We start from the raw sequence: 16,898 nt of genomic DNA on the forward strand, positions 1-16,898 counted from the left end.
GAGGAGAAGTCCATTACCTGTTATTAAGTTCACTTAGAGAATAGCCACTGCCATTAGTAATGGTTACATGAAATAGACTTAGTTTTTGGGTACTTGCCAGGTTCTTATGGCCTGGATTGGCCACTGTTGGAGGCAGGATGCTGGGCTTGATGGACCCTTGGTCTGACCCAGTATGGCATTTTCTTATGTTCTTATGCCAGGTAGCCTGGTTTGGCCTCTGTTGGAAACAGGATGCTGGGCTTCATGGACCATTGGTCTGACCCAACATAGCAATTTCTTATGTTCTTTTGTTCCTGAGATAGTTCTGTGTGAGTAGTTTTGGTGGGATAATTTTCAAAGTGAAACTTACACATATAAGTAGTTGCATTGAAAATTAGTGTAAACTTATGAACATCTGCTGACGTTTTTTTTTTAAAGTTTCAAAATTTATCCCCAAAAGGAACACTGTGCTGTATTTATATTAAAACATAGATGGTGTAAAGATGAAATGTACGTGATTTTCTTAATTTCTGGAAATTATTATTTTTCAATATTCTTATTTATTTTTCTGCAGCTATATCATCCTAATGTTGTACGGTATTATCGAACATTTTTAGAAAGTAAGTATAACCTTTGTAAATTAATCTGGTGTTCTTTTGTGAGGTTTGTATATACAGATTGTTTATTCCTTATGTCTGCCCATTGAAGTAAGGTATTTCCTTAAATGTGTAAAGGATAACTGACTAGGTCTTCATAAATTTTACATCAATGGCTTCACCAGATCTGCACAGGTATGAAAAATGTAGAACTGCATCTATAGTAGTGCAGAACTACTATTTATAAAAGATAAATGAACTGTTAGTTAATTATTTTCTAAACCAAATAATAGAAAAGAAACATCCTCCTTGTTCCCTCCAGATGCAAATAAAACGTTTGGTGCAAATACTGCTGTCATGAATTTAACATTAACATTACCACTTCATTCTGTTCTGTGCAGATGACAGATTATATATAGTTATGGAGCTTATAGAAGGAGCACCTCTAGGAGAACACTTTAGTTCTTTGAAGGAAAAGAAACAATTGTTTACAGAAGAAAGAATATGGAAGATATTTATACAAGTAAGTGCTGAAAATACGATTTATTTCATGTATAATCCTTTCAATTATAGAATTATATAGGTCAACTGGACTAAGAAACTAACGGCTAAATTTTGGAAGCCCGGCGTGCAAAAAACGGAAAATACGCATGTGGCTGCGCCGAGCGCATTTTAAAAATGGCTCAGCAAAGCAAGTATCTCTCGGTACGCGTGGAAGTGCCAGGCCCTGTGAAAGGGGTGGGATCTGGGCAGGGTGGGGGTGGGGGTTAGCCGGGACAGCAGCCATTGGGCCCTGTCCCGGGGAAATGTGCACCGACAGCCGGCCGTCACGCAGAACTTACTTCATCTATTCAGATGAAGTAAGTTCCAAAACAAAAAGAAAAAAGGTCATAAGAGGGATTTTAAGGGTTGGGGGAAGAAAAAAGAGACAGAGTAGGTAGGGGGTTAGGGAACTAGGAATGCGCCGTTCGCATCACCGTGCATTTTTTAAAAAATCAACCCCCCTTGCAGGCACAAGTCGCAACTTCCCTGTACATACCAGGATCATTCCAGATGGTGGGTTATGTTCCCTGTCCAGCAGATGGAGTCAGAACACAAAATTCCCAGGGGAGGACCCATATAACTACGCCTCCCCTGTAACAGCTCTCAGTAACGTTCTGACTCCAGCAGATGTGAGCAGGGGACTTGTGGTCCCCAGCTTGTTAGCTTAGGGCTACCTCCTCAGGGGGATCAAGTTTTTAAAAAAAAAAAAGGAAGTTTTAAATTTACAGTTTAGATCACTTTGCTAAGGCTCCTCTTACAGCAGGGGGAGAGCTCTCCGCTGGTGCTGGCTCATCGCTCTCTAGCCTGGTGACTTGCTGACAGGCTGTTGCCTGTTTTCTTTCTTTCTTTTCTCATTTTCCTCACTGAGGGCTCAGTGGGGTAAGTGTATTTTTGTTTCATCTTCTTTTTCAGCAGAAGACTGCAATTTTTTTGGACTCCGTTCGGCTCTCTGAGGTGAAAGTCGGTAGCGCCGGCCTCTCCCTCCTGACCCAGGTTTTCCCCCCTCCCTTTTGGGGAGCGACCGACGTCCTGACCTGCGGCCCCGCGAAGCACCATTCCCCGGGGCCGCCTGCTGTCGGGAGGGTAATTCCCCTGTCAGTTCTTCTTCAGGTCGGTGGGAGACTGCGGCAAGCGTCCGTTGCCGGGTCGGCGCTCATTTTAGGCGCGAGCCACCTGTAGAGCCTCCCCCCCCTCTCTCTCTCCCTGCGGCGATGCAGTCCGCGGTGCTTGGTGAGGGCTCCGACAGGGCCGGATTATTTTCTGAAGAGGGTCTGTGCTCAGGCTGTTTCTCCGAAGGGGAATGTGCGCCAGCTACTACCAAGGACGTTCGAGCTGCAGACCGCGTGGGAAGGAAGCGCCAGGCCCCGTTCCCTCTCAACGCAGGAACAGCGGCCATTTTGTTGCAAGATTCTGATGCCGCGCTTTCTGAGGAGGACACGGATAATCCGTTCCCCACTTCTAGGCCCGTTTTGGACCCTTACTCTGAGTCTAATCCTGGTAGGCAGAGGGGGGATCCCCCGCTGGGTGACCCCTCAGGATGCCAGGCCTTTTCTCCTGAATTCATAGTCCTGATGCACAGGGATTTTCTTCAGAGCAGAGACACGACCTTTGGGACCTGGGGACCCTCTCCCTCAAGATACCATGTCCTACCCCCCTCCTGGGTGGGACCCTCCCTCAGGCTCGCCCCCCTTTAGTAGGCGAGGGAGCGGGGACATCTTGTGGCCCTACCGGGACACCTTCGATAATACAGACTTCGTCGGGGGAAGGACAATCCCAGGACCCTGACGTGGACGACCCCACCTTGGCGGCCCAGGTGGAGGGCGACGACCCTAGGGTCCTCCGCATCTTCCAAGCGGCGGAGTTAGATGACCTCATTCCCTACATCCTCCAGGAAATGGATATTGATCCCCCTCCGGAACCGGTGGGGTCTGACCCGGTTCTCAAGAAGGGGGACCCCCTCCTAGCAGGACTGCGGCCTCTAGCCAAGTCTTTTCCCACTCATCACAAGATCTTGCAGTTGATCACTCGGGAATGGGATTCCCCGGAGGCCAACCTTAGGGTCGGTAGAGCCATGGAAAAATTGTATCCTCTGCCGGCCAATTTTTTGGAAATTCTCAAAGTTCCCTCAGTAGATTCTGCGGTATCAGTGGTCACAAAACATACCACTATTCCTGTCACTGGAGGGACGGCGTTGAAGGATATGCAGGATCGGAAGCTGGAGGTTTACCTCAAGCGTATCTTTGAGGTCTCGGCCTTAGGGATGCGGGTGGCTATCTGCAGTTCCCTCGCAGGTCTTCGGTGGGTGCAGCAGCTTCTCACCTCCCAGTCCTTACCAGACGCTGAGGCTCACCAGGCGGACAGACTGGAAGCCGTGGTTGCCTATGGAGCGGATGCTATATATGATCTTTTAAGGGTCCTAGCCTGAACCATGGTGGCGGCGGTCTCAGCGCGTCGGCTCCTTTGGCTTTGCAATTGGTCGGCTGATGCCTCTTCCAAGACACGTTTGGGGTCCCTTCCTTTTAAGGGTAGGTATCTTTTTGGTGAAGACTTTGATCAGATCATCAAGTCCGTTAATGAGAATGTGGTGCACAAGTTGCCCGAAGATCGACCCCATTCGTCAAGATCATATAATTATGGAGACAAGGTAATACGAGCAGGGCTGTCTGCGGCCCACCCGTGCTTGGAAAGCTTTGGCACATCCCACCGTCTGGAATGATCCTGGTATGTACAGGGAAAAGAAAATTATTCCTTACCTGCTAATTTTCGTTCCTGTAATACCATGGATCATTCCAGACACCCTCCCTTGGTTTGGGGGTTTGCTTGTGGGACATCCCTACCTACCTGTCTTAACAATCTTTTATTCTGTATTTCGAATACTGCGCGTCTTTTTTGTTCACGCACTGCTGTTCGCAAGTTCACTGTTCAGAATTTAGTTGCTGTTTATTTGGACAGTGGTTATTTCAATTCCTTCTTTGATTACTTGATCCCTCTGTTTTTAGTCTCTCTCTTTTGGGCTTTGTTAGTCTAGTTACTGAGAGCTGTTACAGGGGAGGCGGGGTTATATGGGTCCTCCCCTGGGAATTTTGTGTTCTGACTCCATCTGCTGGACATGGAACATAACCCACCATCTGGAATGATCCATGGTATTACAGGAACAAAAATTAGCAGGTAAGGAATAATTTTCTTCTGCCCACGCATGCGCCCACCGATATAAAATCGAGTATGCATGTACACGCAGGTATCGAATTTTATAACATGCACGCGGTGACGTGCGCATGTTATAAAATTGGCGTGTCTTTTATAATCCATATTTTAATGTTATGCCCCAGAAAGTTAATCTCATATGTTTTCTTTGATTGGTATTCTTTCATTTCTAGAGTAATGTTAATATTCTTCTTTCATCTTTGATTTTTTTTTAATTTAGCTGTGTTTAGCTTTGCGGTATTTGCACAAAGAGAAAAGGATTGTCCATAGAGACCTCACTCCTAACAATATCATGCTGGGAGAAAAGGACAAAGTTACAATCAGTGAGTATAATACTGATGCGAAGGTCATAGCATAGCAGAATACAAAGGATTGAGTACATCATTTATTACTATACTAATATTACTTTTTATATGTTAAAAGTATTACTAGACATACACAGCACTCTACAGATACTCATAATAGACAGTCCCTGCTCCATGGAGCTTACAAACATATATGAGAAATGAGTCTATGGGAATTGCATAGGATTTAAAAGCAGCTTCAAAAAGGTACGTTTTTAAACCGGATTTGAATAAGGTCAGAGAAGGAGCATGATGCACAAACTCAGGAAGTCTAGTCCCAGCATATAGGGTGCAGCAAGATGGAAAGTTTAGAGCTGGGATTTGGCAGTGGAAGAGAAGATCACAGGTAAGAGTGGCTTGCTAGATAAATGGATTTCACAAGGAAGGGTGAAGGGAGAGGGAAGAGAGAAGGTAGATAATAAGAAGCTGCAGAATAATGCATGGATAGGGCAGGTAAGAGAAACTTGAAGTATATGTGGTAGTGGACAGGGAGCCAATGTGGTGACACGAGAAGAGGAATTTCATGTTTATAGTGACACTGAAGGAAGATAAATCGTGCAGCTTAAATTTGATTAGATTGCAGTGAAGAAAAGCAAAAGGCCCACAAAAGGCAGGTTGCAGTAGTTTAAGCAGAAGGTGATAAGAGTTGATGAGCATTTTGGTATGTGATCAGAAAGCAGACCCAGATTTAGGCATAGGTCAACATATGCAAGTGCCTCAGGTGCCAAATTTTGATAGGCACTAGAGTGCTGCCAATGCTGCTGCCATCCAGATCTGCAACCCTTTTTTCTTCCAGGTCTCCCTCTGCCACAACAAGGTCTTCCTGTAAACAAATGCAGGGACTCTGCCCCACTGCATGCATGCTCTCAGCAGGCCCTGTGGCACATTTTACTCCTTGCACGGATTGCCCTGATAATAGGAAGCCTGTGCTAAGGCAGACAGTGGAGTGCTGTGGGATCTGCTGGGAGGTGTACGTACCAGTGCAAAGGCCCTGCATTTCTTTAGAGGAAGATCTTGTTGCAGTGCCGATGGCCAGTCCTGGAAAGGCTTGTAGGCCCTGAGGTGAGGGGAAACATGCCATGGGACAGCAAGGGGAGATGGTCAGTCCTAGGAAGAAGTCCTGCAGCCTCTAATTTATGGAGGGGAGGGAAAGAAGAATACAGCCTCCCTACCTGATCTGATGATTTCTAGGAATGACTCCCCTCCTCCATGACATCCTAATTCCCTCTCAATTCTTACCTTTTAATGATTTCTGGGGGCCTCCCCACTATTGCCTATGGGTGCTAATACTGTAACTCCACCCTTGTCAGAAAGGAAGGGACAGAATTTAGTGATTTTATCGAGGAAGATATGACATACTTTTGTAGTGTTTTGAATGTGCATAGAGAAGGGGAGTGAGGCATCAAAGATGACCCCAAGGTTATGGGCCATGGAAACTGGAAGGATGTCCCCAGGGACAGAATAGGAGAGAAGAAAGGAAGAAGGTTTTGGGAGGTGGGGAATCAAGAAGTTCCGTCTTGACCATGTGAAATTTAAGGTGTTGGTGGGACTTCCAGGTGGTTATATCAGATAAACAGGCTGAAATTTGGGGCTGAATTCATGATGATATTTTTGGTGTAGAGAGTTAGATCTCAGACTTATCAGAATAAAAGTGGTATTGAAACCTGTAGGAGGAGATCAGAGCACTGATGGAAGTAGTGTAGAGAGAAAAGAGAAGAGGGCACCCTAATGGATAGCAGAATAGTGGTGGAGAAAGAACCACCAAATGATACAATAAAAGTATGATGGGACAGGTAAGAAGAAAATCAAGATAGAGCAAAGTCCCAAAATCCAATTAAGTACAGTCTGTCAAGGAGTAGACTGTGATTAATGGTGTTAAAAGCAGTGGGTAGATCAAGAAGGATGAGGATCAAATAAAGGCCCTTGGCCTTGATCATAAAGAGGTCACTGAAGACTTGGATGAGAACAGTTTCTGTGGAATGTAGAGGGTGTAACCTAGATTGGAGTGGATTCAGACCAGCTTGAGATGAAAGAAAGTCAACATAACAGAGGTGAATGGCACTTTCAGGCAGCTTAGATGCAAAAGACAGGAGGGAGATGTGATGATATTTAGCAGGGCAGATAGGGTCCAGTGAGGTTTTTCTGAGGAGTGTCATGATCACAGCATGTTTGAAGAGAAAACTGAGGAACCAGGTGAAAATGGGATTAGAGGAATGAGTAGTGAGTTTTGGGGAGGGGAGAAGGTGGGCAGTTTCCTCTGCTGTTTTTTCAGAAAAGGAAGAAAGTGTGGAACAGCCCAAAGAAAGAGGAGATGAATGAAGGTGGGGGCAGAGGAAGTGATCTCTTGAATAATTCACAATTAATCTCATCAGTTAGAGAGTTATGCTTTACACTCCTTGTTATTTGTAAACCGGGTTGATGTGATGCCTATCATGAAACTCGGTATAACAAAAACAATAAATAAATAAATAAATAAATCAGTCTTTTCATGGAAGAAGTCAACTATAGTATGAGCAGAGAGTGAAGGGGGGATGGGAGGCAGAGGCAGTTTGAGGAGGGATGTGAGGGTGTCAAAGAGACGGCAGGGGCTGGAGGAAAAGGTGGACATATTAATCTATCTTGACAAATGTAATACTATACCGGAAGGAGATGAGCATGAATTTGAAATGAATAAAGTCAGTATGGGAATGGAACTTCAGCCAGAGACACGCTGCAGAGCAGGCAAAAGAAGATGTGATGCAAACTCTGGGTATGAGCTATGGATGGCGTTTGGCATGATTTACAGGATGGGGGAGGGATAGAGCAAGAGTTCCCAAACCTCTTGAGTATCGGTATAGTAAAATAATTTAAATAAATAAATAAATAAATATAGTGTTATAAAATGACACTGCTTCATCAACAGAATCTGACAAAGTTACAGAGGAGTAGGGATGAAACAGTATTGGAGAGGATGCAGTGGTCAATAACCTGGATATTCTACTACTACTAGCATTTAACATTTCTATAGTGCTACTCGACGTATGCTGTGCAAACAACAAGATACTTTCCCTACCTAATAAAGTTTACAATCTAATCAAGACAAACATACAGGTCAACAGTTAATGAGGCTAAAGGATTAAGATTTAAAAGTAGCCTCAAAATGTTTTGGATATGTGTAAAGAAGGAGACAGAGGAGTCAATGATGACTCCTAGGTTATGGGCTGAGGGGACCAGGAGGATGATCGGGTTATCCACGTAAATAAAGAAAGGGATGGTATAACATTTCTGCATGAGATAGCTTGCACAGAGTGGCAGTTACTACCCTTAACAGAAAGCATGGGGGTAATCTGCATGGAGCAGCAGTTACTACCATAAGCAAATTGTGGGGCAGACTAGATGGACCATTTGTTCTTTTTCTGTCGTCAATATTATGTTACTATGTTATATGTTAGAAATAGAGAAAGGAGGAAGAGGGGAAGTGGGCTTGGGGGGAAAGATAAGGAGCTCAGACTTAGCTATGTTGAGTTTAAGGTGACAATGGATATTCCTAAATATGTTAGCTAATGGGCAGACTAGATGGGCCATACAGTCTTTTTCTGCTGTCATATTTTTCTGCTTCTATGTTTCTATGTTTTGGTGATAATTGGATGAGTGTGCAGGGGAGGGTGGTTAAATATGAAATTTATCAGATGATCAGAGAGAGAAAGAAATGAGATGGAGAAGCCTGAGAGGGTCCATTTAGAAGAAAGGACTAGGTCAAGGCAGTGGCCATGCTGGTGAACAGGAGTAGTAGGGTATATTTTGAGGTCAAATGAAAAGGGTAAAGTTAGGAACTTTGAGGCCATAGAGTCAGAGAGGTTATCAACATGGAGGTTAAAGTCCCCAAAAATAAGAGTAGGGAAGATAGTTTGAGGAAGAAAAAAAGCCAGAATCAAAAGTCAGCAAGGAAGGTGGAGGGGTACTTTATCAGTAAATTGATAAATGACAGCTATACAGGGTGAAAGTGGGGTGAAAGGTCAGATGGAATAGGCCTCAAATGAAGAAACGCAGTGGCCTCTATTTATTTAATTTAGATACACTTAGATGATTTTATATAACATTGCCATTATTCTTATCAGAAAATATCCCCAGTCTTCTCTTTCTAGATCATAAAACTCCTGTACATTTTTGATACTTTGATATTTTTGTGTAGTGTATGAATGTTTTTCTGTGACTCCACAGGTAGTAGATGGTTTTTCCACAATATTCCTTCAAATTATTTTTAAGGCATCACCTCTTCCTCCCTCCTCTATTTAGTATCTTGTGAAAGATTCTGTGACTCAAATCTTTCCCTCATTAATCATTATGTAGACGCACATTACATAAGGGTTTGTACTGAATAGTGTTTCATTCCAGTTTTTGTTTCATTTCATTTCATTTTTTAAACAAAAAAACAAAACAACAAATGAGTTCTGTAGATGTTTTTTTTAATTTTATTGTTATAGTTAGATTCATGTTTATGATTTTTTAAATGTATTGTTGATTATCAAATATTGTTATGCATTTCTTGGTTTGTAATCCACGGAGGATAATGATTTTAAGATCAGTGAACTATGAGGATTTTAAATAAAGAAAAAAAAAAAAAAAGAAAACAAGAAGAAAAGAAAAACTTTGGGCCCAGGTCCTGCCCCCTGCCACCAAAATTTAAAAATAAAAGCCTCACTTGGCCTGGTCTCTTCAGTCTCTTCATGCACTTTGGCCCCATCCATGAGTTGTCAATGAGTAGGCACAATCCTAAGTTGTTTCTGTCTTGCCTCTGCTGGTTTTCAAACTTTCTGCCAGTTGACCCAAGGCTGATGCCATTTTAATTCTTTTTAGTGGCAGCATGGCTTTAGTGGAGGGGGCTTTCCGCTCTTCCAGTTATTTAAAGGAACAGAGTAAAATTTAATTTAGTTTTCTTTCATTTTAAATCAAATAGAAACAAAATGGGAAATTTCATAATATGTTCCCATTTTGTTTCAAATGAATGCACATCCTAAATTAGGCATATTCATTTAGATCTTACACTGTACCTAGAAAAATTCAAGATGCTTAGGAAAAATGTGTCTTTTAAAAAGAAATGGGGGGGGGGGAGTCTTGAAATTAATGAATTAGAAAGTGGAGGAAGTATGCTAAGAAATGATTAATGGTGAAGATGCCGGTAGTAAGGATGAAGAGACTTTAAATCACTAGTGGAAAGCATTAGAGAACACTTATGCGGCACATTTGAATGGACACTTTTGCAATCACATTTTAGAGTGTTTTTTTTTTAAGAGGATGTCAAGATTACAAGAAAGACTTTGCTGCAAGCATGAAAGGATTGTGATTCGCTCATTGTTTTTTTTTCCTCACTTATTTTTTATTATTAAAGAGTTTTTTGTAGTCATAGTTGGGATTAACTAATGGCTATGATGACGGTAAGGGAGGGGGAGCTGGTATTCCTATTTTCAAAAATCAGAGAGCTGACCTAACGACAATTAAACTGGAACCTGTTTATATTTTTTTTAGATGGTTATTTGAACTAATTGGGCCAGATTTTATAACATGCGCGTGGGCGTAGATTTGTTCGCGCAACCCGGCGCGAACAGATCTATGCCCGATTTTATAACATGCGCACACTACCGCACGCATGTTATAAAATCCAGGGTCGGTGCGTGCAGGGGGGTGCACAATTGTGCAACCTGCATGCGCTGAGCCGAGCAGCCTGCCTCCGTTCCCTCCAAGGCCGCTTCGAAATCGGAAGAGGAAATCGGAGCGGCCTCGGAGGGATCTTTCCTTCCGCCCCCTCTGCAACTTCTCCTCCCTTCCCCTATCTAACCTACCCCCCAGCCCTAACTAACCCCCCCTGACCTTTATTGAAGGAGTTACGCCTGCCTCTGGGCAGGCGTAAATTGCGCGCACCAGCTCTCCATCCCCCGGCCCGGTGGCTGTTCCAGAGGCCTTGGTCCCACCCCTGGAACGCCCCCGGGCTGGTGCCCTGCCCACGTCACGCCCATTTTTTCAAGCCCCGGGACTTACGCGCGTCCCGGGGCTTGCGCGCGCCGCTGAGCCTATGCAAGATAGACTCGGCGCGCGCAGGGGGAGGCAGGGGTAGGTTTTCGGGGGTTGTGTGCATATCTTATGCACACAAACCTTTGAAAATCTACCCCATTGTGAGCAACTAGAACCTTGCAAACTGCTCTGAGGATTTGCAGTCAGAATGATAAAACTGAAGTTAAGGTTCACACAAATTCCCGGAGATTTGAACAATTATATGGCTTGAAAGCATTCTAAATTAGTCATAAAGTAGAGACTATCATAATTCTTATATTATAAGGAAGAGAAATAATTGTTAATATATGTTTTTGAGACCTGGTAGAATCATCTACATATGCTAGTTAATTGCTATTTCAAGTAACATGGTTTAAACAAGATGGGAAGGAATGGTTATACTAGCTATTTGAGCTGTCTCATAGACTCACATAATTAAGTTTTTTTTATTGTACTGTAAAATGATAAGAGATGTGCAAAAAATGACAAATACACGGGTAGATTTAAATTTGGGGAAAACATAGGGCCAAAAAGTGGAGAAGACCTGTAATTTTTCTTCCTTAAAACTATTTTGAAATATCATATCTTGTCCTGCAATTTCTGGAATGGCACGCAAAAAGAAACAAATTGCCAAATCAAAAACTTCTTTAGAAAGCACCAACACCAAGGAATATTTTTCTTCAAGTGCTAAATTTAAGGACCAAATAAAAGTTCTACAGTGTTTTTTTGTGTATGCATATGCTTCATTTTTTCTGAATTTTTCCCCTTCTTGAAACTGGGAGAAATGAAAACTTTGGGCAATAGCTGTGCTATTTTAAAATGGTGCAAGCCAGCTAAGAGGCCAAGGTACTAACTGCATTAATATCTAGCATTAATGTGTGTTTAGCATGTGTATTAATGGTTAACGTTAATGAGATGCAAATGAGGCATGCATTTTTATAGACAGTATACTTTTTTGCGTTAATGCATTTGCTTTGCATTTTGCATATAGGTACTTTTCACTGCAGTAATTGGTATTGAGCATATAGGTACTTTTCACTGCAGTAATTGGTATTGAGCTTTTACATCTCATTACCCCATTAGCAGAAGCAAAATATCTTTAAAAAATACTGCAGGACTTTTGCTCCATTTTTAAATTTAGCACTTCTGTGTAAGGTACATTTTTTACATATAATTTGCTTGCACACTTTTTTCTGTGGTTTATTTTCAATTTTTTGGTAAAGGATGTGCTAGTTTAAAATTATGCAAGCAAACTGGCATTCAGAATTTTTTTCATTTCAAATGTAAATCTGACTCTTATAAGAATGCAGATGTACTTTTCAAGGCAAAATCCAGACCAAAGAGAAAAAAAAATATTCACAATCATTGTTAGAAATGTCTCAGGCTTCATATATGCCTTATGTATCTGCATGTGTTGTGTTCAAATTTTTCCCATTTATACAAACCTTATTTTACATCTTTCATTCTCATCTGTCCTTTCTATAGAGGGACAGCACTCAAAAGAACCTACCCACACATATTTTTTTTATGCACATCATGCTGTTCACAACATAGCTATCATGGCCTCACAATCTCGACTTTCCCTTCCATAGAGCACCAAGATTAGAGGTACTTGAGTATTGGACCTCATCTGTCACACCAGGACTCCTTCACTGCATCATCCAACTGCGTCATTAGTCACCTCATAATAGAGTGGGTTCTCACTTCATATATCCCACTTCTGCAAGTACTCTGTTATCTTCTGCATTGCAGTTATCATATAAATTGGCTAGCATAGTGCCCTCTAGGTTTGGAAGTTCTACGCATCACCTGCCATCACTGATCAAGGTTGTATGTCAGAATTCTGACATACAACCTTGATATACACATACAAATTAGGGATGTGAATCGTGTCCTCGATCATCTTAACGATCGATTTCGGCTGGGAGGGGGAGGGAATCGTATTGTTGCCGTTTGGGGGGGGGTAAAATATCGTGAAAAATCGTGAAAAATCGTTAAAAATCGAAAAATCGAAAAATCGAAAAACCGGCACATTAAAACCCCCTAAAACCCACCCCCGACCCTTTAAATTAAATCCCCCACCCTCCCGAACCCCCCCCCATAACTTAAATAACCTGCGGGTCCAGCGGCGGTCCGGAACGGCAGCGGTCCGGAACGGGCTCCTGCTCTGAATCTTGTCGTCTTCAGCCGGCGCCATTTTCCAAAATGGCGCCGAAAAATGGCGGCGGCCATAGACGAAAAAGATTGGACGGCAGGAGGTCCTTCCGGACCCCCGCTGGACTTTTGGCAAGTCTCGTGGGGGTCAGGAGGCCCCCCACAAGCTGGCCAAAAGTTCCTGGAGGTCCAGCGGGGGTCAGGGAGCGATTTCCCGCCGCGAATCGTTTTCGTACGGAAAATGGCGCCGGCAGGAGATCGACTGCAGGAGGTCGTTCAGCGAGGCGCCGGAACCCTCGCTGAACGACCTCCTGCAGTCGATCTCCTGCCGGCGCCATTTTCCGTACGAAAACGATTCGCGGCGGGAAATCGCTCCCTGACCCCCGCTGGACCTCCAGGAACTTTTGGCCAGCTTGTGGGGGGCCTCCTGACCCCCACGAGACTTGCCAAAAGTCCAGCGGGGGTCCGGAAGGACCTCCTGCCGTCCAATCTTTTTCGTCTATGGCCGCCGCCATTTTTCGGCGCCATTTTGGAAAATGGCGCCGGCTGAAGACGACAAGATTCAGAGCAGGAGCCCGTTCCGGACCGCTGCCGTTCCGGACCGCCGCTGGACCCGCAGGTTATTTAAGTTATTTGGGGGGGGTTCGGGAGGGTGGGGGATTTAATTTAAAGGGTCGGGGGTGGGTTTTAGGGGGTTTTAGTGTGCCGGCTCACGATTCTAACGATTTATAACGATAAATCGTTAGAATCTGTATTGTATTGTGTTCCATAACGGTTTAAGACGATATTAAAATTATCGGACGATAATTTTAATCGTCCTAAAACGATTCACATCCCTAATACAAATGGACAAATCTGGAGGCTAAAGAATGACTATTAAAACTCACTGTTCTTTGCTCTTCTCTAAAGCCTAATGTTCGGAATCACCAAAGAGCATACAATGACTGTCATTTGTTCCTCAGCAATATAAGCAGACAACCACTAGATTTGCAGATAATGCCATACATTGATGCTGGTGCAGGTCATAGATTACACATGCACGCATCACATGCCTATGCTCGTTGCCTAACTGAGATCTAGATTTATCATTTTGCTATAAATTTTGCAAGAAGCACCCATGATAAAAAAAGGGGTATGGTTAGGGTAATTTTTGAGATACTGCAATGTGTGTTAAATTTTCATATTGCAAGCTGTGAGAGAGAGAGAAGAGAGAGACTGAATCTCTATAAGGATCTCATATAAGTAAGCTATTTATACCACTCTAGGAAGGGCAACTAGTAACTTGGGATGAGGTTTTAGAGGTGCCCTAGATAATGGGGGGGGGGGGGGAGGGGCAGTTTTACATACACAGTCAGAAGTATGAACAGCACACTACATATCAGTGAAGATTTGAGTGAGGAAAGGTACACAAAGATGAGATTTGTACACTGTAGTCTCGACCTAGCTTGATAGCAGTTATGTAGAGAGTGCATCAATCTAGGTTGAGAGTACATTGTACAAATCTCATCTTTGTGTATCTTTCCTCACTCCAAATCACTTCAAATCATCACTGATGTGTTCTGTGCTCTTCATACCTTTGACTGTGCATGTAAAATTGCCCCCCAAAACCTAGGCCACCACCAAAACCTTACCCCGAGTTACTGGTTGCGCCTCCTACAGTGGTATAAAAGTTGACTAATATGTGTGCCTCTCTAGAGTCTCTCTCTCTCTCCTCATAACAGGATTTTTAAAACAAATCCCATTTTGGGGATATCACACTTCATAATGCCAGGAAAAAAGTGTAGTTATTTCTGGTGTTAAAACATGCGATAACGTGATACACTAAGCACCCCTCATTTTAATTTAGTTTCCCAAACTCCTCCCAAAATGTTCCAAATTGTAACATTTGTATACACATCTCGTGATGAGTTATTTATCGCGGTTGTTATGGCGTTATCGTGGAGTTAGGGCCCTAATGCCCACGATAAGGTCCTAACGCAATTTTATAAATGACCCTGTGAGATACAGGATGGCAGCCAGCACCCCTATCACAATGCCCATCCATGACCTGCCTACATTCCTGCAGCTGGTTCACTAGAATCCAATGCAGGATGAGGAGAACTTCTCCTTGTGTGTACTTTTGCCATTGTATTTCTGAGTAAGAAAGGTAGAGTGGGTATACATTGTTGATCAGTCCATTGTGTGTTACTATGGTAAGAGTGGATCTTTTCTATACATTTGTCCTTGGCTCTGAATTTGATGGTCTCAGTCCATTAATGAGTGTCTTCTTTTTTTGGAACTTTTTTCAGACTGACCCAATCCTCATGCATCAGTTGCTCATGGTCTGGGGGATAAAATGAGGCACACTCCTTTCTGTATACTGGAAGGCAGAAGGGTACCTGGTGTCTGATGGAGGACTGTCTGGGGCATTAGGCCCCAGAAGACCAGCTGTGGTTGGTCAAAGAGATCCACTTCATGTCTATCATTACCCATCAAAGAGTCTGCAAGTATCTTTATCCCAGGACAAGCAGGATGCTAGTCCTCACATATGGGTGATGTCACTGACGGAGCCCTATTGTGGGAAAACTTTCTGTCAAAGTTTCTAGAAACTTTTGACTGGCCCTGTGAGGCCACTGAGGATGCCCAGCATGCTGTAAGCATCGCGGATCAAGGAGCCTTGTGAGTTTACCTCACAATATTTCTGACTGAAAAGTCAACGATTTTCTCCCATAGGGGATCTCTCTCTCTCAGTTTTCCACTGGCCGGTGAGTAAACCCAGTCTCGTTTTTACGTTTAGTAAAAACTTTTTTCTCATTTTCTTTCCCATTTTTTCATCGACGGCTGTTGACAAAAAAAATGGCTTCCGGATTTAAAAAATGTCCGGTTTGTAACAGAACAATGTCCATAACAGATCCACACCTAGAGTGTGTAATCTGTTTGGGAGACAAACACGACGTTTCATTCTGCCCTCAATGTGCAGAGATGTGCAGAGATGACTCCTAAAGGAAGAAAACTTCGACAGGAGAAGATGGAACATCTCTTTCATCTCCAGCTCCTTCCTTCTCCTTCAACATTAATGAAGTCGTCTCCGGTGGGGATTACGAAAAGAATTTTATTGAAAAAATGACATCTGGAGGGATCGGGAGATCATCCATCGCCATCGATGTCGATGGCATCGATAAGGTTGGTAGTCGAACATCGACTGAAATATTGCCACCGACATCGACACACATCGACTCCAGCAACACCCCTCTCCCCGGAGGAACCGACCGCTAAACGGCAGAAAACTCAGGAAACACCGCTACCTTCAGTGCCGGGGCCTATACCTGTATCGATCGAACCTCCAGAGGGATCTGCGGACGTGATCTCAATACCCACACCGCCAGCGCATACAGCTGCTCTGCCTGCACCAGCTGTATCGCAGGAATTGTCAAATTTTATTAGACAAGCGGTGCTCCAGGCCCTGAAGGAACAAACACCTACTCCGGTGCCGACACCGATGCCAGTGCCATCACTAATGCCGGTTATCGAACCGATGCCGGTGCCCTCACTGATACTGGTGATTGCATCGAAGCCGGTGACCATACCGATGCTGACGACCCCATCGATGCCGGTGTCGATACTGATACTGACGATTCCATTGATGCCGGTACCCTCACCGATCCCAGTAAAGGTGCCGCCAACACGACCACCGAAGATACCTATGCCTTCGTCGATTCCGACACCGTCACCATCGCTGCCACTCTCTCCCGGGGATTCGATGAGATGGTCGGTGCTCTTCCTCCCAAACCTGGGAAAGAATACCTAGAGGAGTCACCCTTGGAAGATCCACAACCAGGTCCTTCAGGGATTGCGATACCTCCTAGAATATCCACAATGTCTCCACCTGAACAGGATCCATATGACACTTGGAGTGATTAGAGATGTGAATCGTGTGATCGATCGTCTTAACGATCAATTTCGGCTGGGGGGGGGGGGGGATCGTCGCGGTTTTGTTTCTTTAAATATCGTGTAAATCGTAAATCGGGGGAGGGCGGGAAAACCAGCACACTAAAACATCCCTAAAACCCAC

The 16,898-nt window shown here is 43.8% G+C and overlaps 1 protein-coding gene across 1 annotated transcript in view; it reads left to right on the forward strand.

Annotated features, from left to right (window-relative positions):
* The window catches only part of NEK10 (NIMA related kinase 10), a 587,606-nt gene that overhangs the window by 205,736 nt on the left and 364,972 nt on the right, over positions 1 to 16,898 (forward strand). The window contains exons 20-22 of the mRNA XM_029587074.1: positions 554 to 599; positions 977 to 1,098; positions 4,543 to 4,645. Coding sequence (XP_029442934.1) covers positions 554 to 599; positions 977 to 1,098; positions 4,543 to 4,645 — 271 coding nt within the window. The remainder of the gene's footprint in view (positions 1 to 553; positions 600 to 976; positions 1,099 to 4,542; positions 4,646 to 16,898) is intronic.

The sequence above is a fragment of the Rhinatrema bivittatum genome, chromosome 2 (assembly GCF_901001135.1).
Source record: "Rhinatrema bivittatum chromosome 2, aRhiBiv1.1, whole genome shotgun sequence".
Classification (NCBI taxonomy): Eukaryota; Metazoa; Chordata; class Amphibia; order Gymnophiona; family Rhinatrematidae; genus Rhinatrema; species Rhinatrema bivittatum.